Source organism: Periplaneta americana, chromosome 7 (assembly GCF_040183065.1).
Source record: "Periplaneta americana isolate PAMFEO1 chromosome 7, P.americana_PAMFEO1_priV1, whole genome shotgun sequence".
NCBI lineage: Eukaryota > Metazoa > Arthropoda > Insecta > Blattodea > Blattidae > Periplaneta > Periplaneta americana.
Genome location: NC_091123.1, coordinates 32,016,841 through 32,043,005, shown reverse-complemented (window position 1 = coordinate 32,043,005; position 26,165 = coordinate 32,016,841). Strand labels below are relative to the sequence as shown.

At 35.2% G+C, this 26,165-nt stretch overlaps 1 protein-coding gene across 3 annotated transcripts in view; it reads left to right on the top strand.

The window, feature by feature from the left end:
* Positions 1–19,232, top strand: part of LOC138703032 (modifier of mdg4-like) — a 193,548-nt gene extending 174,316 nt beyond the window's left edge. Inside the window, exon 7 of one of the 3 annotated variants that reach the window (XM_069830546.1) lies at positions 18,843–19,232. In XM_069830546.1, coding sequence (XP_069686647.1) covers positions 18,843–19,114 — 272 coding nt within the window. In that variant the 3' untranslated portion in view covers positions 19,115–19,232. Of the gene's footprint in view, positions 1–569; positions 4,525–18,842 lie in introns of those variants that run through there. The other 2 variants (XM_069830549.1, XM_069830552.1) reach the window with 2 other exon arrangements.
* Positions 19,233–26,165: the final 6,933 nt, after the last annotated feature.

The following is a 26,165-nucleotide window of genomic DNA, read 5'->3' as shown; positions in this document are numbered from 1 at the left end:
AAAACTCTTGTTTTGAAACTGCATGAAGGGAGGAGAGAGTTTCTAAGTTGTTAACTATACAGCTCGTCCAAGTCAAGTCTGCGAGTGGGGATATCGGGATGGAATGTAGAGGCAAAACACAGTTGCCACATAGGTCATTGACGCTCAGATTTCAACGTGTGCACATCGTTTAAAATACACTATGGAGCGCACGCATTTGTTGTCCTTGTCTTCAGATAAAGGCAACAGTTACGCTGATTCCCCCTCATGCAACTTTCTCTGCTACGCCCACGCTTGCCAATCAGAACGCCAAACCTCACTGTCAAGCAGAAGTAGAAGTACAGTCTATTTCAAAGCGTCTTAAATTGTTACCGCTCTATGAACTGAAGCGCAGTAGGAAAACTTTGCTGTCATATGAGACTGTACTGGTCTCCTCTCGTTACCGCCTCCTTTCACTACAGAACTGTCTCCAACTTCCCCTCTCGGCTCGCAGACTTAACTTGGTCGAGCTGTAAATGTGATATTTTCTAATATTTGTACTTATGTGTATGCAACAAAGCAGTGAATAACATCTTAATTTTCCTTTGCAGGTAGCAGGACACGTACTGCTGTCGTAGGACTGAAATTCATTTGTAACCAGTGTAACCGTGAATTTGTGAACAATCGGAACTTGAACGTACACGTGCGAGATGCCCATGGGAAGGATCGTGGACCATTCCATTGTCCGTACTGCAATAAATTATTGAAAAATAGGAGTTGCCTCCGCATTCATTTATCGAACTTCCATAACGTTAGAGATAAGGATGTCATTGAAAACTGTGTACCAGCAGCTTATGACCAAAACCAATTTTGATATGAATTCTTTTGTAATTTTTTATTGTATATGATAGAATAATTTTTTGTTGATTAAGAATTTCAATACAAAATGTACCTCGGTCATTTGCAGAATTTGTATAACAAATGATGTCCATCAGTTCTTACCCTTCCTATTATTGCATTTATAACGGTAGAGTTATAAACTCCTAACAGTGAGTAGTTTCAATACTAATGTAGTAAACGTCACAAGAATTATTTCCTTCATGTGAAATATTTCACGAGAATAAAATAAAATTCTCATACTGACAGCTAAAATGCAGTGTCCATACTAGTTAAGTTTTTAAAATGGAGCATGATTATGTCCAGATAAAGGTTTGTTTAATAATGTAATTGAGAAGAAATTAAAGAAACATTTAGTATTTTCAAAACTTCTTCATTTATGTCTGAGTTTATATTTTCTTAAATATGATTACATAATTACTCTAGTCCAGTAAGTCAGTCAGGTATGTTACACTATACTGTTCCTATGGATACATAGTTGAAAAAGAAATCCCACAGATGTCAGCACAAGCCAAGATGAAGCACAAAGACCCATTTTTGATTGTACTGCTATGTTCACTCATTTTCATTTGGCGAATTTGTGTGTCAAACTCTTGCTTTGTGTTTTAGTCTAAGCGTGCATTTTTACTCTGTAAGATCTATTTGTGTTGTGTTTTCCACAAATAACAACATATAAAGTCAAGATCAAGAGGACATAATAATACACGTGTCCAGTAGTTAAGTTGCTATTTTGAAGTTTTTAAGCAAAAACATTTTAGGTTAGCACATGCTTGTTTGCTTTGTCATATCTGTTACCTGTCAGATCTGTTACTCCGTCATGTCTGTTACATCATTCAAAACAGTGCTGTAAAGCAAGGTGAGTGTACAGTGGTTGATTACTATGGCAGAGACACTGCACTACATTAATATATGCAGAATATGCACTAAATAGTACTTTAATTTTGACGTTCTCAATCGTCCATTTGTTTACAATTTTTGCAAATGACCCACCTATGTCTTATTTTCCTATTGTATGTCCAACGAGAATTGGGTTTTGACACAAGCGATAGCGCCGCTTAAACAGCTGACTATTATGCTAGAGTCACCTGTTACCATGGTAACAATGGCCTTGTTGCAAGAATTATAGACTCTCTTATGCACGTGCTTTCCGCATACAATCGCAATACCAGAGCATTTATTGTAAGGTTATCAGATGCCCACGTTTCCTGGTGACAGTCCCCACATTCTGCATTTTGTCCCCGGAATGTTCCCGAATATAATATTTTGTCCCCAGATATCCCCGGACTTCAATTAATATACTTTTATAAAAATGCTGTTGAGTATCTCAGTGCTGGTGTATTCATTCACAACATTGTATATTGCTAAAATTTCTTCCACAACTAACAAATTTGGAAACAGTCCGTTATTTTTCTTCCAATGTAGATGGACTGACCTTGATGAAATAATTTATTTTATGAAATTTCTTGCTTTAAGAAATATGTGATTTCGGAGAAAAAAACAAAGTGGAATGAAGAAAATACTGATCTTTACTCAAAATGGAGTGAAATTTTTAAAATTGTCTCTGAGAAAATGATTTTCTATGCACAACTTCAGAAGTTGAATAAAATATCTCCGTGTCTTCCTGGAAGTAATGCTACAGTGAAGAGAATTTTTTTCTTCAGTGAACATGATGTGGAGATCCCAAAAATTCAGATTGAGTTTAGTAATTGTTCCAGCTACACTTGCTATCTCAACCAACTTCAACATCATCTGTCAGGAATTTGCTGCAAAATTTTGGAATCCAGAGAAGACATGCTAAAAAATCACTCTTCTTAAAAAATATCAGCAGTTAAGCAGAATTAATACTTTTAGTGTGTAAATAGAATGAGTATTAAAAATTTTGTAAGGTGTGTAAAAACAATACAAGTGAATGACAAACTAACAGAAATGTTAAAAGTAGTTTTTTTAATATAGGCCTATCAATATCTGTCCCCGGAAATTGTGAAAAAAATCTGGTAACCTTAATTTATGGTGTAATTCTTTTACATATTGATGTTATGAAGTACAGTTATGTGTTATTGCTACCACTGCATTTCATTTCATGTTTTAAGGCCGGTTCACAATAAACCGGGAACTGAAACGACAACAAGAACGAGAACGGAAATAATGTTAAAATACGTGTATTTAAATGTGAGCGTTTACTATACTTAATTGTGAATGCTCATATTTAAATAGATTTATTTTAACAATATTTCCGTTCTCGTTCTCGTTGCCGTTTTCATTCCCGGTTTATTGTGAACCAGCCTTTATCTGTCTCGCAGTAGTGTGTAGGCCCTAATAATGCCTCATCAGCTTGTAATAGGCCAAAGTTTTTTCTTCTGGTATTAAAAGTATCAAAAATATTAAGATGAAATATTATAAATATTTTAGAACAGATCTAATACAATTCACTTAATTATAGTGTATTTTTTGAGTCGGTCATACGATGACTTTCTCGTATTAAAAGATTGATAAAAACAGTATTAAAAGATTGATAAAAACAGTGTCAATAGTGAAGTCTGTAATAATATATATAGGTTTTTTTGATGTAGTCATTAGTTCTAGTCCAGAAGTTAGGAAGCAGGTTAAAAAACAGGATATTGAAGTACTGTATATTATATTAAAGGATATTAAACCTTCGGGTTTACGTTACACTTTGTTCTTTATTATTTTATTTTTTATGAACATAACATGCAAAGTCGAATTACAATGTTGAAGACTTAAAATTTACGTAATTTATAAAACATAAACAAGAACATACACTTATTAAAAACAGAAACAAAATAGAAAAGAGAGAAAGGAAAAAAGAAATTGAAAATAAGGTGTGAAAGTAACTTGAGATTAACTAACAACAATATTCTACAGAATATGACAACAAATAATTATTATTCTGTATTTAGAAAAATTAATATTGAACGTATCAATATTCGGATGAGGATGTAATTTTATTATATAATTGCAGCATTTGGAAAACTGGAGAATTTTTGTGCGATTTAGTATTTGCCCTTGGTATGGAAAATACATTTCAAAATGTTATATTAAGATTGTGTGCATATAATGTTATGTAATAACATAGGTAAACTAACAGAGTTTAACTTATTATTAATAATTTTAAAGAAAGTTTAAAGATTGACAGTTTCGTCTAATTTGTAAACTACTATGGGCATCCAACAAGGAAAACTCAGTGCGCAGAAACCAGCGGGCGTGACTGTCTCGCGCAGATAACGTATGTTCTCGTTCCCAGCATGCTCTCACGCCTACTGCAGGGGAGTAAGAGGGTTATAGCATGCGCGCCGCGAGGAGTCCGAGCTGAGTTTTGCTTGTAGGATACCTATAAAATGGAAATGTTGAGCCATTGTAGCATAACTCCCATAAGTAAGATAATTATTATAACGTCTAACCACTTTAGAAATTTATTTTAATTTTTTTCTAGTAACATAATATATTTGTTGGTACAGTAGAATCTCGATTAACCGTCAGTCACGGGGTCGGAGCATTGACGGATAATCAAAACGACGATTAAGCGAGAAAGAGGAAATTTTTCACTTGTTTTTTTTTTTTTCAAATTTTATGTGTGTTTTAAAAATATACTACAATATAATCTACAGTACACTACGTACTACAAAAAACGCATGTATATAAAATTATTGTTGTTGTTTTAAAAAGTCAGTTTTTTTTATTTAGACACACCGCATTCACAAAAAGAAAACTTTTTTCCAAATGTTATATATCTGTGTGTGTTTTTTAAATGTAGTACAATACAATCTGCAAGGTACGTCCTACAAAAACACGTATTACAGTACGTAAAATTATTGTTGTTGTTTGGAAAAAAAATTGGTTAATTATGTATGTTTTAAAAATCTACTGCAATATAATCTACAGTACACTACGTACTACAAAAAACGCATGTATATAAAATTATTATTGTTGTTTGAAAAAGTCAGTTTTTTTTTGTTTAGATACACCGCGTTCACAAAAATAAAACTGTTTTTCCAAATGTTATATATCTGTGTGTGTGTGTTTTTTAAATGTAGTACAATACAATCTGCAAGGTATGTACCTACAAAAACACGTATACAGTATGTAAAATTATTGTTGTTGTTTGGAAAAAAAAAAACAGTTATTTTTTTTTTTCAAGTTAGGTGCGCAGTGTGGTGTGGAGAGGATTCTGCTAAGCCGTCATCTGTTAACAGTGAATCGAGATATGATAATCGAGGTTCTACCACAGTCTACTATATACAGTCGCGAAGCTCAATATGTAGTAAAAATGCAAACATGGGTAGTTGCCCACCACTAGGATCACTACTATCGCCTCATCATCGCAGATTTCTCTCCTAGCAGACGACAAAATATGTTACACTTTCGTTGTCGTGTTCTTTTGGAAAAATTAACACCTTCGTTCCATTATTGAAATATTAAATGCATAAAGTTAATTTATTATTTTAATGAAGTATATTAAATTCCACCATAAACTCGAAGATACCTGCAAGAAATAAGTTAATATTATTTTTGTTTGTGCAAAACGAACTGAAATTTACTATAATCGCTTCACTCATTCAAGATTATAGCGTTAGTTAACTTTGAAACCAATAAATATTAATTTGCATTTCCCTTTACAGCAATAATAATGGAAATATGAATTAATGGAGTAACTTACGTGCACCGGTACTTGTAGTGTAGGCTTACGTAGTTAACAAAGTGGGATGAGGTTAAGCAATAATAATCACACCAGAATTGGAAATAAAACGTGATCAATAAATTTTATTGTAACAGACTTTTTCTACGTCTCTAGTAAAGTAACAAATAAAAATAACAACAAAATTAACAGCTATAATTAAAAACATATCCTTTGAAAAAAAAAAGTAGGCCTAAGCAATAATAATCCCACCAGAATTGAAAATAAAACGTGATCAATAAATTTCATTAAAACAAACTTAATTTTTTTACGTCTCTAGTAAAATATTATTATTCCAATTATTGTATTTTAGCCATTAACATTTTCATTACAACCAATAACGAACAGTTCACAAGCATCAATGTGAAATACGCAACGAGCTAGCACTCGATGGAAATACGACACAGTCCAAAGTCGACCGTGGACAGTCTATTGTTTCTAGTTGCTAACCGCTTGAAGCGCTTTATCACGAGATTTGCAAAAAATCACCTCAAGCTTCGCGACTGTATATAATAGACTGTGGTTCTACTGTAACTGGATTCCAGATAACCGCAGCATACTCTAATTTATGGAGAGATTGATTATGAAAGCTAGCCCAAACAAGTAAGCAGATGAGGCTTGAGTGACAGAAGTAACGATTCTGGTGATCTAGCACTCATATGAAATCCGAACTACTCTCGTTGGAACTATGTGGGAGTATAGCTGGACATTAATTCAGCCTTTGACCGCTCAGATCCCAACTCTCGTTGGACATACTTTACTTTACATGTAAACTGTTAAATTTAATTTTCTGTGTTGCAAAAAGAATTATTTTTCTATGTTGCAAAAAAAAAAGACAGTTGCGTATTGTTTTCATGTCAATGCAGAATCACAAATGCTGAATAAAGTGTTGTTTTTTTTTTTTTTCAAAGAAAAATAAATTGAGAGAAAAGTTAAACTTCTTACATTTTGTTTGTACAGTATAGTGAGTCAACACTACATACAACATCTATCAATCTAGGGACATATAACCCAAGTTATTCTTGGGAGAGATTATTTTGATGTGCCTGTACCGTAATATTACTATAGGCATCCGACAAGGAAAACTCAGCGCGCAGAAACCAGCGGGCGTGACTGTCTCGCGCAGATGACTTATGCTCCCGTTCCCAGCATGCTCTCACGCCTACTGCATGCGCGCCGCGAGGAGACCGAGCAGAGTTTTCCTTGAAGGATACCTACTGTTCTCCAACCAGGAGATTAACCGTGAAAGGAATGTGCTTACTATTGCGTCATCTATTGGAGCGAAGTAGGTAGATAATATTACGTTATAACGTCATTTTAAAAAACATGCGCTCTCCTGCATATGTTATTTCCTGTATGGAGAGATTAAAAGACCAGAAGATTAACTGTGATCTAATTTTGTAACTAGGGCTGTATAAGTATGTGTGTATCAGTGTTATCACTTGTTAGCCAATGGAGATGCGTGTACCCACGTGTGTGACCTTATAACATTAACATTCATTCACAGCGTTACCCCGCTGCGTCTCATTCCCCTGAGACTTTCTCCTGGTTGGAGTACAGTATAGCAGGAATGAAAGGTTCTCTTCAAACAATATTTCACCGCAAACATTTTTACTTTCCTACATTCTCTTTACATTTAAGCACTAAATGTACAGGTTTTTCATGAAGTATGATTCGCACTTCAGGTGTCAGTTCTAGAGGTCATTTTGAGCAAAAATGTCATATGAACATGGGTCCAATTACTATTATTATGCTTTATATTTTTGTGACAATCCATACTTTGTACTGTGAACCAGGCTTGATTTTTTTTTGCGTCATAATACAAACAGTTGGGCTTGCAACTAAGGGGAATGCGGTTCTACTGTGACGGGGAGGGATAGGATAGGTCAAATGATATCAGCTATCGTTGAGTCGCCCTAACATATTTTATAGTAGCCTCACATTGGAAGAGGTTCGTTAAGAAACCGGACGATGTACTTTATTATCAACTTGATGGTTCCTCCTTCACTTTTCTCGTGCATTAGCAGCTCACTTCATGAATATGTTCCTGGGTTATGGATCGGCTATTGTGGCCCATGAAGTCGGTCCTCCCGGTCAGTAGTTTAAGCTCCTTAGATATTTTAATTTCAAGGTAGGTGAAATACCTTGTGTACCAAACGAAAGTACTAACAACAGAACTGTTACTTAACCATATTGTGAACGCTGCTGCGCTCATCAGCTGTGCAGAACTACGAAATGCTATGCGCACGATTCACATCAGTGCGATCAAGTGCTTTGAAGTGGGAGGAGGAATATTTTAAAACCTGCTTTCAAACAGATGTAGGCTTGTTTTCTGTTCAGTACAGTATTTTTAACTGATTCCTTTCAATTCTGCTTACAATCGCTTCCACTTTTTTTAGGATTCAAAAGCTGTAGCTGCTTATTGATCATCGGATCAAGTTCATGTAACATTTTTGACGTGAGTACGTCTTGAAAATCAGATCGATGTACGGGGTACCAGGACGGAAACAGCGATGTAACGTTTGCAGGGTGATCCAATCAGAAACTATAACTTCGTGACTAATAACACGATTGAAATAAATGCTATCGAGTTCGATCGAGTATACTACTACGATGCGAACATGAGCTTGGTGGGCGTGGCCTATATCTCGCGACTCCGATGTGCTAGCACTCTGATTTTGGTGCCAAACGAAAGATCGTGTCTAGGTCTATCGATACGCATTCAAGTAAAATCTACGGACACACAGTCGCACCCATTTATTTTTTGCTCAAAATGACCAGTAGATCTGATTTTTAAAGCACGGATGATACTTCACGAATCATTCCGTATATTTTGAGTGGGATGACTTTGATTAATATAATTATTATGTTTTCAAAACTACAAGTACTTTCAAAAATGGGTAAAAACAGTGTGCCTGCAATTTATCTTGTCTACACATCTAAGAGTTCACGCAGTGCCCATTGAAGTGCAGAAATTTTTATGAATTGTCATTTATTTCTTATGTCTCTGGTGTCTCATTCTGTACGGCTGGCAACTTCTTACGACTTTTTCTTTACTTAAAGAAAAGATTTTTGTAGCTTGAAAAAATATCAGGTTTTCATGAATCTTACTTTCATCATTGTTATTCAAATCTGCTAATGTATTTTTCAGAAAGGATAAATTATATTTTTTGACAGAGCTCCATCTTTCATAACACTTTGCAAGGTGCCTTTTCGACTCTCTTTTCATTGAATGAAAACAGGGCTGGCACAAATGTGTTTCATTCGTAAGTAAACAGACAAAATAAATAATTTCCACATGTACCTTGATTACATTTGTTATTGCATTTTGCGATGCATTTTCCTTCAATTTCTTGGAACACTTTTTGATCACCATTTTCTTATTGCTCTTTTCTGAAAAACTGTACCGATTGGCGATGAATCATTGCTGTATTTGCAAGTGCCTCTTCAGATGTTATATTCGAATAATGTTTGTAATTTCTACTTTCCAGTTTTCGTTTATAGTTGCGAATCATTTTGAGAATCTAAAAAAAAAAAAAAATAATAATAATAATAGTAATTAGTATGGCACCAATTTCTTCCCATGCTAAAACAAAAGAAATTGTCACGTGAATAAATTTCATTTTAACTTGCATTTAAATATGGATGTATGTATGTATGTATTTATTTACACTGCAAGTGGTCAAGCACCAGGTGGCAGTGGTATACACAATATAAACAATACATAATAAAATCATAAACAATACACAATAAAATTTACAATACACAATACAATTATATACACAATACAATAAGAATACACAATACAATTTAACACAATAATTACAATTAATAATGAAACATAGAATACCTAATTTTACAATACAACCTACATATGTATAGACCCTACTTAAATTTCAATAGTCTTTCACTTTACACTCATCTCACTCACTTTAGTGGCACTATGACGCATTTCACTGACACTTTAGGACACAATTCACTGTCACTCTATAACACATTTCACTGACACTATAGAACACATTTCATTGACGCTATAAATTATCACTGATCGGAACTATTCACTGCACTGTAAAACCATAACTTCACTGACCTCATCTCGCTTCACTGATACAACAGTTCAAATAAGTCAAATAATTACACCCTTACGCATACTTATAAACAGAACTATATTTAAACTAAACATTTCTAGTCGAAGGCCCTCTTACACGCTATTTTTAAATAATTTACAATTCAAACCAAGGAAGTAACTCGTCAGGCTAAATAAATACATGTCACCTTAAAAAATTAAATGTTAAATGTCACCCTTTGGTTCATAGAGTTATTTTAATACTTCATATGTTTTCTCTGAACCAATCTTTCAGTAATATGTCAACAGTACTTATATTTTATAACACTAGTAAAATATGCAATGACACACAGCTGTTTTTCAGTACACTCATTTTTGCTAATTTACGCCAGAAAGTTTACATTTTATCGACGACTTTGTGTGAACCATCAAGCAAACAGATCTATTTCTTTTGTTCTTTATGGCACGCCTTTCTAAAACGGAGGCTACTGAACAAAGTCATCCCACGTTTCAAATGTTGCCCCATTCTACAGTAGCTCAATAGTTTTATTGTTGCAATATATTCAGATAGTTGTTGCACTTTCACATCATAGAACCGACTTAATTGCAAGGTTTGTGTCAAGTGTTTTGTTACATTACCACTTCATTTTTCAGTGTCTATTGTTTACTAACTTAAGTTTCTTTGAACAAATATACAAATGTATACGGTTGAGTGTTTTCAGAGTTGTGTCAGTTTTCATACAGACGATAAAGGATGTGCTACAATTGCGAAACGCACATTAAGTTACAAATGATAATCTTAATAAGTGCCGGTATATCTATGGTCCGTCTCAGGATTCTGTGGAGTAACTTCACGCATATGGGGGCGGAGTCTATCTGTGCCGGAGTGCATTGGGGGCAGCATCAGCTCGAGGCCGCTAAGGGGTAAGATGCTCGTGGTTGAAGGTAGAGTAGAGTTCAGATAGAAATGATCCAATCCCTGCAAGCGATTGCTAGCTTCGTTCAACCAACACCTCCCCCAAGAGCGATCATTGGCCCTAGCCCTCCCACATACCATTTGCGCAGAGGTCTTGTTTCATCTTTCTACTCTACAGATTCCTGGGACGGACCATATAGTTAGTAGGGGCAGAAAGAATAGGTAGGTTTCTGATAGTGCAAAAGAACACACCATGAAACAACTTAACTACAGTTTATGGCCGGATACCTGAATCTTTCTATCTCTTTGTCCGAATGTCAGGTGAGCCTATTTATTGACAAGGCCTCCTATGTGTGACCTCGTTTTCTCCTTGTTCGAAGGACATAGGTAGGGACGAAGCTATTGAAGGAGTTGTAAATGTAGAGAGTGACATTTCTGAAATGAACAATGATAATAATGTAGGGTTTTGAAATTGTTTTTGATATAATGGACATCAATATTGTTTATAATCTGACTTAATGAAGCGAGTAATGTTTGTTTTACATTTGGTGTTGATAAGAATAATAATGACTACACGTATTATTTTTTATGCTCGACCATGCCGAAATGTAGTAATTATACACCTGGTAGTAGCCCTTTAATGCACCTCATTAAAGTACACCTATTCATTATAATTCAGTTGTTCAGCCAATGAGAAATCACCATTGTACCATTATAAAACCGCAAGTATCGATTATTCTCGGATATGCAATCAAAAGACAATTAGCGAAAAGTCACGGAGGCTGGAAATCCAATACTGTCGCAGAAGGTTATGTTCTGTTACTATAATAATTAGCGTTAATTGTAAATAATATTCAAATAAATTCAATTTGTCATCTCGTTTTTCAATTCTAAATCAATTTCCAGGTTATATCAAGCTTAATGTTCATATTATTCTCTAGATTATATCAAGGTCAATGACATTCTTGCCTCGGAAAAAATCAATACTTTCTCGTCTGCGCACATCTCACAATTGAGGTCAGTTCCGCTCCTCACATAACCATGACATGAATACTTATGAATAATTTCAAGTTAGAAATATGGTCGAGCATAAAAAGTCGTATGAAACTTGCCTATAATGGTAATTAAGACGCTCGTATGGAAATTATGAAACGAGCTTGCGCTCGTTTCATAAACAAAGATACTCGCGTCTTAATTACTACCATTATAGGCTCGTTGCATAATGTACTATTGTTGATAGACTATATACTGTAAGTATAATCATTTCCAATGTTCATCATTAAATTACGGCTGATGATTTATTATCAAATTTATAGCCTCCTGAGTCCTGAGACATTTGTCGTTTTATTTAAAAAATCACTAACATGAGAAAAAATGCTGACCAAATTCTGCGGGTTATATTAGGGGCACAAATGCAGATGTTGTAGTGTATTTGTTTACTCGTACATCGCTTCATAGCTAGAATATGGAACATATAAAAAAATATCTTAATAGTACTATAAAGTCTTAAATTATAGTCACAGTCTAGTTGAAATATATACATAAGACTTTTACAGTATACTATTACAACTCAAGAGGTTAGTATCAATACTTAATACAAGGCAGAAATATTCATGAAGCGTTGTTGAATGTCATGATTCACCTGCAGAATAGAAGGCGTGAGAAATTAGGTTCTTTAATTTGGCCCTAAACAATATTATGTTTTGAGTTTCATTTTTTTATCTCCATAGGGAGGCTATTAAAACTTTTACTGTCATATAACGTACTACTTTTTGATAGCACGATAGACTTACCGATGGAGTATGAAAGTCATTTTTGACACGCATTTATGCTGTAATAATAATAATAATAATAATAATAATAATAATAATAATAATAATTTATTTATTCTATCTGGCAGAGCTAAGGCCAGTAGGCCTTCTCTTCCGCCCAGCCAGACTCTAATTCTAATTGAATACAATTGGTTACATAGTTATTACATTAATATCTAAGACTATAAAACAACCTGAAAGTAAATAATGAAAGTTGGATAAGTAATGTTAGTGAGACAATAATAAACATTGGTAAGAAATAATAATAATAATAATAATAATAATAACAATAATAATAATGAGGTAATTTAAATATGTATTCTCTGTTTAATGGTTATATATATATATATATATATATATATATATATATATATAACCATTAAACATTGAGAAACCTGAAAGAGTTATTAACAAGAATTGTTAGGAAAATATTTCGTTAGTCTATTCTTAAATTGGTTTGATGTCTGACAGTCCCTGACATTACTCGATAGGGAATTCCAAAGCCGAGGAACAGCCACAGTGAAAGAAGATGAATATGAGGATGTTCAGTGGGAGGGAATGGATAATATTGCTATGAATTGTTGCATTAGTTACAAAGTTTTCACGATTACATAGGAGGAAGTTTATTAATGAAAAATTATACTCACAAGCCGTGGGCATTATTTGTATTTTTTTTTTTTTAAATGGTCCCACATGATTCCCTAGATTTGGCACCTACTATTATTCTTGTTTTTGTTTAGTCAACTGTCCAAAGACAGGTCTGATCCTCAGAAGTGATACCAAGAAGGCACCATTTATGAGGCAACTAGGCCAGGAGATAATGGGTAGAGTGGCCAGTTTCTTTCCTCCACTATTATTCTAATTACCCTTTTTGTAGTAGAAATACATGTACTATTACTATCTGTAGAATTTCTCCAGAATATTATTTCAAAACTCATTACCGGGTGGAAGTATATTATGCTATACTTCGAGTCTCTGCACGTACATCTCATATCATAATCATGTATGAAGCATGGTATAGTATACTATACTCTCAGGTCTCAGGAGGATAAATAATGATGAAAATAATAATACGCAACATCCTTCTGCTTTTTAATTTAAAATTTGATAATTAGTTCTGATAACATTTTACTGAATGTTGTGCTTTAGTTGTCAGAAAAAGTATTGTGCGTTTGTAAAACTTACGCAGGTAAAGAAGTACGTTTCAAGATTGTTTTAAAATATTCTGGGTTTTGTTTATTTTGAAAATGATGTCACTGTAGTAATAGCCTAGCATTCAGTGAGTGGACTTTGAAAACTAAACAAAGGTGCCGGCCGAAAGGTGTTAGGATCCATTATCGTTTGTATCTTCAGACAGAAAAAGTTTTCTACTTGACCATTTTTAAGTTGGTTTTGAGTATAAACAAGGGTTTGTTACGAGGAAGGGTGGAGTTAAGGTGTAATATGGAAGTCGCCTCTTTTTTCTGCCTTTACTATACAGGGTGATTCACGAGGATTTACCGTCCCTTCGGAAATTAGCTCTGTAAAGGACGGTAAATCCTCGTGAATCACCCTGTATAATGGTACTACTGTCAACTTGTGTACTGTGGTCACATATTTTAGTGTAGGCCGTACTGTACATGATGTAATAATTATCTGAAATACATGTTATGGTTGTGAATTTGGAATAAGGGACTAATTGTGATTTTCATTTGTTTTCACATATCGTTATAAACAATAACACAACAATGTTGAATGCCTTGTTTTTCTTTTTACGTACAGACATAACGATGGCCGAAAAAGATCTGAATTTTCACGTTAAAATTATGGATATGATGTAAATTGTTTGATAGTTAAATATCAATGTATGTTTACTCACTAGGAAGCTCATTCGCCAGTATTTGACATAAAGTCGAAATGAGAAGAGTCCATGTTTTCTTCCCATCTCATATTCTTTTGCTATTACGTTCATTAGCTAAATGAATATCGGCTAATTCAGCATTAGTGAATGCTTCCATTACGATTTCACATCAAATATTGGTGAGTGAGCATTTCACTGAGATAGAATGTTTATATTGGAATACTGTAGGCCTAATTGTGATCGAAAGACATGCGCATAGTCTAAACCAAAAGGTGTTTCATTGTACGATCATACATAAAATATCAGACCGTAAAATACGCGACATACAGAAAAACTATCAGTGCAAAGAAAAAAATTAAACAGGGAATTTTCTTAAACAAATATAAAAATATTTGCGCGTATACCTCTCACATGTCCAACGTTGTGGCTGAGGGCTTAGCGAGTCTAACTCCGAACCCAGCGGTCCCGGGTTCGATTCCCGGTCAGGACGAGTTGCTTGGGTGAGGTCTTTTTCGGGATTTTTCCCTCACTCCTATGACAGGTAACTTTATCAGGCGATTGGAACCCCACTTATCTTCGCCACTTCCTGTCCTTCCCCATCATCATCCCGTTTCTGGTTTTTCAGATCACTCTACAGGCGGCCTCCCGAAGCTGCTGGCTCTCTCGACCGGCCTCTGTGGAATGTAGTTAAGCGATGTTGGATGGCTTCTGCAATGGCACCCGAGGCGGACCTACTCGGGTGAGGAGTTTCGCCTCGGACCGATAGGGGGGCCTTGGGGGAAGTGTCGAAGCAGGAATGGTATATGGATTCTGTCGGCTGTAGGGACCGGTCGTTAGGGAGTCATATGGTTAGGGCGGTGCGCGTAGGGGATCTGTGGCATGCAACTCATTCCACATCGAGAGTTAGCGCAATAGATCTCAACAGGTCGCAGTGCTGGGCCATCCGTGCCCCCCTCAGTTAAATTCCATTCCATTCCATACCTCTCACATTCTGGATAATTGTCACATTCAGTATTGCAGCTGCACATGTTTTAAGTGGTAAACGTGTGGTAAATTCATTTATTTTTACTTGAAATATCAGAATAAAGATATCAAATAGTAATATACGTTACAAGAGCGGTATGTTGACTTTTCATGGTCGAGGAAAAGATTGAAAAAGCGAAACGTAGTTGAGCTTTTTTAATTTCCGAGAACATGAAAACAAACATACCGCTCGTGTATCGTACATTATTTTGTGCGAAGATCGTTTATTACATACCTGAAAGACGAATTTCTAATTAGTTGCAATGAAATCTCCATGTTGGTTTCTGTTTAATGACTGCAGCTTCGGAAAACCAAAATATCTTTCTTCAACATTGTTGCTATAAAATGTTTTCTGTGTTTACTATACTCCAGCAGGCCGTAATATACGTCTGTCTTTTTTTTTCCCCAGTCTATAAATGCGAACTTAAAACAAACGGTAAGGTTATGTAATGATTTATTTTTCATTTTAATATTTTAACAATATTATTTATATAACATATTGCAGTAATAACATCGGCATCTGGAATCTTGTTGATTTTTTCACGGCTTCCTTAATGTTACTTGTATCAGGAATGCAATAAGTTTCGTGGAGTAGTAGACTTTACTTAATTTTTGCAAATATTTAAAAACAATAATTAACATTGCAATTTAGGTGAAATTGCAGTGGTAAGTTTCCAATTTATAATTATTACTATGTTAAACGTCTCTAAAAATAATATGTTAAAAGCCTAAAGCTTAAGCGGTAAGAAGAGGGAAATTGTTATGTGTGTTACGTTGGGAATACTGAATGTGGTATTTCACACTTACCGCGTATTGGTTCTGTGCGGAAAACAAGCAAATACGCACGATCTCGCACAAAAATCTTTGAAGACACTTCGCGTTGATCCTGGTACATTCTGAACGGGACAGAAGACGTGTATTAAATATAGATTGTTCAAAGCGTGACAATATTTTGTTCCATCCAATCTAATCTGTGACGCGAGCAGCTCACGAGGGACCAAGGCTGACCAGCCTCACGTCCAAATTTTTATCATACACAAGTAAATTACTTTTAATTTGTAAGATGTTTAATCAATACTTTAAAAAATTATCGTATTCATATGACATTTTAGTCGCTTAGCTGTAATCTATTGTCTGGCCTTGTATCTTTCTAAAAATTCGCCCCTATCTTCCACCTTACTTTGCTGCGTTCTAGGACCTCGTTTTTTTGCAAAAACTTGCGCCTTTGACAGTAACTCGTTGTACGCAAAGTAATGTTTGCATGACCTACTGCAAGCTATATTCCTCTCTACCCTCTATGAGCAATAAAGCAGTCCATCGATACAATAAAATGCACTAAAAGTATAAGTGTGTGACCAAATTATTATGAACACTACAGTTTTTAATCATTTTTAATTTTTATTCAAATTTTCATAATATAGTAACATGTAATTGTCTGAAATGTATAACTAATTAATTTTTGTCATATTCATATATATATATATATATATATATATATATATATATATATTACACAAAGAAATAAACATATAGGGGAGAGTCGAGTAGTATCGGACATCGGGTAATATCGGACAGTGAGTTTCTTTCATCTACCACACAATGATAGTACCTGATTGACATGGTTACGTTTCTGTGATGTCGCATAGAGAAACGTAACCATGTCATTCAGGTGCTACCATATGGTGGTAGATGAAAGAATCGCACTGTCCGATACTACCCGACTCTCCCCTAATATTTTTTTAAACTTCTAATCCATGGAAATATTACAAATATGACAATGAGTACATTAATATTTGTGATAGTCCTTTTCAATTTGACCACATCCTTGATCCTTTTTGGCAAACTGTCAATACACTTTTTGATACTTTCAATTCAGAATTATTGTACCATATATTTTTGGTTTCTCGATTAGTTACACCTTTTTATGATTATCTTCGTAGTCATTTCTCTTTTCTCCAATTTGAACATGTTTTCCGTGGGGTCAACGTCAGGAGAACTGACGAGTCATGGCAAAACAGATATATATTTTGGTCTTTTAGGCATTAGGCATTACAGTATTAAAGAGTTTATAAGAATAATGTGGTTTGTAACAATTGTGATTAATGCGTAAGAAAAATGTAATCTTGTAGTTAAAATTTGAAAAGAATTCTGTGCGAAGAAACTATGGAATTAACAACACATTTTTAGCTTCAGAATATTAGCCAGTTAACCTAAAAAAATACTTCTGAATAGTTCATTTTCTAATTGTAATATTCGTTAAACTTAAAACTAAAGAAAAAAATATTTCTTACCAACTTCGAATTATTATAACTCTGAAAATATTGAGATATGACCCATCCGACCCATGTTTATATGATATTTTTTGCTCAAAATGTCTTCGGGAATTTGCTCCATAAGTAATGGTAACTCCTATAGTCCCGTCGCTCTAATTTCCAGCAGCCAATCAAGTTGCAGGTCGGCTACATTGAAACGTGTGCGTCTTGTGATTCGCTGATGAATATGTTAAACATTTCCTAAGGCTGGATAAATACTTAATATAATCGCCCGCCATTTTGGCTCTTTCGTTGGCGTTCGCAGAAAGCACACGTGGACGTTATTTGCCGCTCAATTATTTTCTGAATTACAGTGCGTTTGATTTATTATCATAGGAGCTACGACATGATAATGTTTAACGGTTTGGCAAATAGATCCCTCGTCTGGTAGCTCGGCAATGAAAGAACAAAAATGGCGAACGATACTACCTACCTAGACTTTATAGAGCCTCGACTTCCTAAGACGTAAGCAAAGAAGAGAAGTCACGCCGGGAATAACAGCGTCGAGACTACTGGGTGTTCATTTCAAAGTGTGTCATGACGTCACTGTTGTGAGTCAGCGATTTGAAGCGAGTTTCAGCTTTTATGTCAGAGAAGTTGCCTATTATTCAAGGCGTTCAATCTGAACTTGAGAACATGTACGGTATAACTTGAACATCGTAACAACAGATGGCGGTCTGTACGGTCTGTGTGCAACCATAACCTCTTTCGAACCATGTTTTGCGCGAGCAAGTCGTACGCAGGGTATTTGTTATCATCGGTTGCGTACGGAAACATTCCACGACACAAACCAAATGCTGCGTGTCCATGTTGACCGTCCAAGTCATGTCAACAAATACATAAGTAATCGTCTTAACCCTCTCGCCATATCCCGGCAGTAAGGAAAAAACTCACCTCAGTACGTGTTTCCAAACAGTTCACATTCCTGCCACTACCGGCGTTACCGTAGGTATCGCTACGTACTCTTCAGAATGAACGCCGTACTTGCTAGGCAACTTCTCTGGCACATAGGTAATACGCCTTTGCGGAAATGTAGGAAGATTGAATTCTCTAGGCTCATCGGCTAGCCACATGACGGCATACGGCGAGCCATGACACACTTTGAACTGAACACGCAGTATAGTGAACCATCCTGTATTTACATTTATAATAAGTGTTATATTGTTAAAATAGCAAGTAATCATAATAATTTGGCCACACACTATTTTATGTACTTAAAATATGCCCACAATAATATATCAGTTCTATTTAATTAATTTTAAAAATAATGTTTAATGTGAAACACATTAATGCATAAAATTGTATATTGTGACGTTTCTCTTTCAGGTAACAGAACGTGGACGCAACCATTGAGATTTGCTTGCCCTGAGTGTAATCGTGAATTTGTGAACAGAAACAATCTGAGTGTCCATATGCGAGACGCTCACGGAGAAGGCCGTGGGCCTTTCAGCTGTCCCTACTGCAATAAACTGTCTAAGAATAGAAGCAGCCTGCGTAACCACCTGTACTATTCTCACAACATAAGGGCTAAGCGATCTGCAGAACAAAGCAAAAGTAGTAATGCCGTATCAAGAGCAGTGTTTAAAAACCATAAATAAACATTAATATTAATCGGCTATTGCATGTCACAAACGTGTGAAGAATCATTTCATAGAAATATCTTTCCGTTTTACGAAAGAAATAGAATAGATTTAGTAGAATCTAAATAGCAAAATAAATCATTTTATCTAAATGTTTCCTATTTCCTAAAGTACTTTCTTTCTTATTTGCTCTCTCTGTCTCTCTCTTACCATGCGTAATCCCTTCCTCTCTTTTCACGTTCGATGTAATTCTCTTACTACAGGGACATCATTTTATTTTTACTTCAATTTTTATTGTACCTGAGTTTTTGAATGTATTTGACTCCCACCTCTTCTACTAATGAAGTTCAACCGTCCTCCACACAGATCCAAGACCGCATATACAGTCATAGTAGCCTTACGGTCATAGTAAACAGTACGTTCCAAAAATATGTTCGCATTTTCCAGTGACGAAAGAGCTTTCAATATTGAATCATTTTCGCACAGGTACTATCGTCCGTTTGCCTATGTCGCATCCCGGTTTCCCCACCAGCTTTTATTCGCCAGCTAGTGGCTGGGCTGTCTTAGCTCTTTTCTGAGAACTTTAATTTCTGTTGGGAATTGGACGTCTACGTAATATTATACAGCTGTTTAAAACAACTTAAATAAAAGGGCCTCGTTAAGTAATTAACTGCCACGTGATTTCCCCCCTTTCTACGACCCTACGACATAATCACTTGGACGGACAGTAGATAATATGTCTGAGTAATTTTATCTTTTCGGATCTTTTATAGAGTAGGCACAGAATTATTTCAACATGAGTTACTAGTACGAAGGACGAAACTGGTAATAGGGATTACGTACAATAGTCTATAGTGCTATAATATGCACATTAGAGCTGAAGCCTGTATCGAAATGAATAGTCACCATTTTAAAAAATGTGTTTAAATATCCATATTACGCTAATGTACTATAGGCAGTATAATATACACTGCATAATGAATACGTCCACATGGACAGCTCAGTTCGTGAGTAAAAACACTCATTGTTAATACTGTACTGTATTTTGATTAAACAAAAACCTAATGAAAATGATTAAACTCAAAAGCGCGATATTTCCTAGTTTACGTAAATGGATGAACTACTTTTCTTCCCTCCTATACTTAGTGGAGTGATTTGTTTGTATATTTGTATCATCGAACTCCAGTCGTGGAAGGAGGTAGCAAACGGCGTTGATCCAGAGGTATAGCCAAGTTAATATTAAAAATGTTAGTAAAAATAAAATGATGTCCCTGTATAAACACATACACAATAGTTACTGTATTTACAACACAAGTGTTAAAAATGGCATTTTATTTCGCGAGCAGGAATGTTTGCGAAACGTGGTCGGAGGTCAAGTCGAACAACCCTACGAACAAAATAAAATCACTTTTTAATATGAGTGTTGTACACTGCTTTCAGGCTCTTATTTTGTACTGTAAAAAATACGCGAAAGTTCTTTGCAACGCTACAGGACTATTCTGTGACAGGAGTTCGTGAAAGCTTTTGCTTTTGGTCACCATATGATTTTATCTATTTCGAGAGCTCAACGACAAAATGAATTGAAGTTAGAGTATGCCTAGTTCCTTATGTGAACTTCAAGAAAATAACAAGCATGAGTAATCATTTTACATGAAGAACTCTACAGTATGGAGGAACAGGCCTGTTCCGAAGATACGAGGCAGATGTTCATCATTTAAAAGTATGCTGTAAACTACAGGTACGTACACTCTTATTTCTAATCACAAAATGGCCATGCTTGAAATAACATTAGTAGGCATAAATATCTATGTATGGATATGAATGGAGTGTCAATGGCAACAAGTAAATGTGCTCATACTCTCACTGTACATGATTTAACACTACAAAATGTCAGAGCTTTTATTTGACATCTTTATTTTCATAATGGAGTTCCTATGTGACGAACTCCACGCGCCATTACTCATCTGTTGCATTGTAAATGACGTCATTACAACAGCGTGCGGGAATGTAAATGATCGCGGGGGAAATGTCTGTGGTTGGCGAACATCAAAGTAAATAGTAAGTCTAGAGAAGGCATGGACGTAAAAGAAGAATTATTCGTTTTACTGTACACTTCCTGTTTCTGTTATGAGTTTGTCGAAAGTAACGCATAAGTGCAATTGAAATTGAATTAGGGAATTTTGATTTTCACAAAAGCTCGGACACATTAAACTTTGTATTTAGGAAGGGATATTTTTTGTGATTATTGTCGTGCGATTTCAACAAGTCAAAGTCAAAATAGGAGAAGAAATAACTGAAGAAAGTGAAATAGGAAGAGGAGTACGACAAGGATTCCCTTTATCACCTATCCTGTTCAACATCTATTCGGAGGATTTAGTGAAGAACTGTTTTCAGAACATGGGAGAGGTGATAGTAGGAGGAAGAAGAATAAAGTGCATAAGATTTGCTAATAATATGACGTTAGCAGAAGAAGAGACGATATACTAAGAGATATGCTACTGAAGCTAAGTGACAGCATTGAGCAGAATGGGATGAAGATAAATGCAAACAAGACGAAGACCATGGTCATAGGAAGAAAAGTAAAGAAGGTTATCGTGCGAATGCTAAATAAGGCAGTAGATCTTCAAATATTTGGAATGTACTCGTACTATAAGCAGTAACATGGGCTGCTGCCAGGAAGTCAAAAGGAGGATAGCAATGGGAAAAGAAGCTTTTAATAGAAAAAGGAGCATCTTCTGCGGACCTCTGTTAAAGGATCTAAGGAAGAGACTAGTGAAATATTTTGTGTGGAGTGTGGCATCACAAACGTGAACATTACGACAAAGTGAAGAGAAACGACTAGAAGTATTTGAAATGTGGATATGGAGAAGGATGGAGCGTGTAAAATGGATAGACAGAATAAGAAACGAAGCTGTGTTGGAAAGAATAAGTGAAGAAAGAATGATGCTGAAACTGATCAGGAAGAGAAAAAGGAATTGGCTTAGTCACTGGTTGAGATAAAACTGCTTACTGAAGGATGCACTGGTTGGAATGGTGAACGGGAAAAGAGTTCGGGACAGAAGAAGATATCAGATGATAGACGACATTAAGATATGTGGATCATATGCGGAGACAAAGAGGAAGGCAGAAATGAGGAAAGATTGGGGAATGCTGGGTTTGCAATGAAAAACCTGTCATTTGGACCTATAATATATGTATTGTGCGAGTTATGACGTTGGTCGAAAACATTCTTAAATAACACCCTATAGTTATTTTAATATCTTCTGGAAGAGCATAATTTGTTTTTATGCAATAAGTTTCATTTACGAAGCCAATATAAAACGAGATGTTCCTGAGAGAATTGAGATACTGCTGATGACTGATGATGGTGATGATGATGATGATGATGATGATGATGATGATGATGATGATGATGATGATGATGACGACGACGACGACGACGACGACGATGACGATGACGATGATAGGATTTGGTGACAAAACCTGCAAGAGTTGGACTTTGTTGTTGTTTAGTCAACTGTCCGAAGACAGGTCTGAATCCCACAAATGATACCAACAAGGCACCACTTATGAGGCAACTAGACCATGAGATAATGGGGCAGGGTGGCCAGTTCCTTTTCCCCTCCATTGCATACATCACCGACTAGTTACACATTACACTAATCAGACTTCAAATGTATACAAACAATTGTTCTTACTCTGACAAACATCGTCAAGTGAGATATAGACGTACTGCCTGATAATAGAGTTGGACTTTATAAGGATGATTACTGTGCAATATTTCTAGATAGTTTCTTTCGAGGTGTCTAATGTACTACTTATTTTTAATGTGATATATTGTATTACTGTTTTACTTCTTATAGATTGTTGACTGAAATGGACTATGTTTTTTTTTTATTTCGAGTCCGAAATATTCATATTAAATTATACAAATATTTTTCAATAAAAGAACATAATCTTTGTAAATATTTTTTTAATTAGACGTATTACCCGCAACGGAATTTAATAACGTGTTCAACTTTCTTTTACTATGATGTAGACCAGCGCTTCTCAAACTTTTTTGAAGTTCCGCGGACCACCTTACTCTTGTTCCCTTCGAAAGCAAATTGATCATTTTTGTAGTATATTTTAATATAAATATTTTTTTGCCTATATATATATTTATTTATAGTTTTATGTTTCATTTTATTTGTCTATGTAATTACTAAATTATCTATGAATACTAATACATCAAATAATCAAATATACTTATATTTTAAAATAGAATTAATTAATTAAAATTAATTAAATTAAATTAATTTTATATTAGTATTAAGTAATCAAGGTAATGTTAATACAAGAAAATTCATTTTTGTTTCTTTAATATTTGGATAACCTTTAACTTATTAACTAAAAAAAAAATAAATGTTGGTACATTAATAAGATGGATGAGTCTGCCAATTCTTGCACAGTTTTAAATCCGGTCTCATTCGAGAGTTCAATTAATTGTTCTATTTCACTCAATGAAAGCTTGTTAGTTTCAATATCGCAATGAAAGTGATCACGAAACCATGAAATTGTCATATTTACTTAGAAAATAAGTTCCTAATTATGATCTCAGAGTTATATTATTGATGTACGACGTACAGTACGTGACCATTTCAATGTGCAGACTGGGTGTCGGCAAAAGTATAAAAAAAGTCATAAATACATGAAAAGGTTCGATCCTCTGTTACGAATTTGGTAGTCCCTGGCTGGGTTACAGGGGTGGCGCCAGATGTTCAGGGAAAAGATGGCGAGAAACACCACGTTCATAGTGCTTTAAATCCCTCTTTTGTTGTGGAGAGTAAAGTGGGAATCAGTAGACGGATAGGGTAATAAATTTCATAAAATATCAGTACTGAGAGAAAAAGTGAAAGAAGATTGCCATGTGTCATTTCCAAACTCTGAGATTTTCAGCTATAAAGTGATACGCAATTCGTTAGAATTTTTCTTTTTTCTTTTGCCTTTTTTTTGAAGGACCACAAGGGCATACCTTGAGGACCACAGGTGGTCCGCGGACCATAATTTGAGAAACGCTGGTGTAGACTATTATAATTCCTTTAGTACAAATTTTATTCAATTCAGGAACTCTATCAAATAAACTTTATCATACATATGTAACGAGAAAGGACATGGTCGCTACTATCTGGGGTAGGATTTGGAACGTACAGGGACAGTTGACTAAACAAAGTGTCACCCGCGGTTACTGAGAGAAAATAGAGAGTCAAAAGTCACTTGTCAAATGGGAAAAGCCAGCCTTCATGCAATTCTCCCGCATCACAGCTGTCGTAAAGAAGTTGCCTGCTTATCACGGCGAAAATGATACCGATTAATACTCTTAGAATGTTGTCTGTGTGATAATTTAACATCCGTTTCTTTGTTTACTAAGGTCCATAAATTCATCGTTCATGTTCAAACTGTGCTCCATTTACTGGAATACAATGTCTTGCACTATTCAAAGTTTCATGATTCACGCTTTAATGTGTAATTTATGGAATGTTTTGTATGGCGTTAGTGATTCTTTCCTTTAAGACGTCCAGCGTTTTGAGCGTGTATGAAACACTTCTAGTTTCACGTAGACTCAGAAGAAAAATCAAGAGGCATAAGGTCTGGTGAACGTGGAGGTCAAGCTTTAGGACCACCTCGTGCAATCCAACGTTCCTCAAACATTTTATCTAATGTTGGCTAAACGATAGAGCGTAATTTGCTGTTGCTCCATCAAACTGAAATAACATATTTTTCCGTTTATTATGTGGCAGATCATATAAAAAATTGAATTACAACGCTATCAAACATGTTCACAAAGGTATGTTGATTATAATGATCATCAAATGAAATATGGACCAAAAATACTTCATCATGTGACTCCAACAGTCAGCAAAACCAAATGATTTGACTTTTCTCAAGATGGTGGATGGCGGACTAGCTACATGTGCTCTAAGCAGTTTTGAAGTTAAGTACGACGAATCCAAAAAGAAGCCATTGAAAAATGCATTTCTCCACGGGGAGACTTGATGGTGACAGCATTCAGTGTGACCAGCATTTTGTAACTTGCCGTTTTCAAGATTTGCGAATAAATGATGCTGATTAAAATGGTTGAAGGTTATAAAAGAAAGATTTTTCGGGAATACATGTTGTGATGTTAATATGTTTCATGTGTACTCAATTTACTACTTTATTTTTGGAGACTTATTTACAATGTTTTTGTTTTTATGTTTGTCACTTTGATCCTTTGTTATTGAAATTTGTTTTTGTTTTCATTGGGATAGAGATTGAACCAAGCCTGAATTTGGTACCGGTGTAGTGTGTAGTTAAGATGTTTTAAAGTTATTTTGAAATGATGTAGTTAAGGATAAACTGGGCGTTAAAAACATAAAAGGGAATGTCATTTGCCTTTTTTAGGTATTTGTCAATATACTACAAAATGGAGGAGAATACGTAAACGGAAATAATCAAGGTAAGAGTGTTTCCATACCACGGATAGATTTAATTCCAAGTGATGTAAATTTACACTTTATATTAAAAAGAAGACAGTTTCCAATAATTCCAGGTTTCTTCATAACTATAAACAAGGCGCCATTGTGCTAGCCACACGATACCTCCGTTCTGGTTCGATGATCGTTCACCTCTGCAAAAGCATGTGGACGTGAGGCCGACAGTCGGCTGGTCGACCCTAGTTCTTAATGAACTGTTGTGCCGCGGATATTATATTCTAGAAACCAAAAAGATCTAGAAGTCACAGGGAGAGGGTACAACGCAATTAAATCTATAGGTCTATATTCGAATATAGGGAATTATGCAAAATATCACATTGACGATGGTAATATGTACACCACTTTTAAACGCTTGACGATACGACGCTCGGAGCAAGGAATTATACAATTCTGTAATTATTTGTGAATTTTCAATGATTTCGAAAATGAAAATGAAAAATTAGATCATAATATTTCCTCCCACTTCAAACCAACGGTTTTGAAAATTTTTGTTTAGATATGGGAAATTTAATTTAGAGCTGTGGGAATTAACGTAACGAGTTGTTGGCAACACT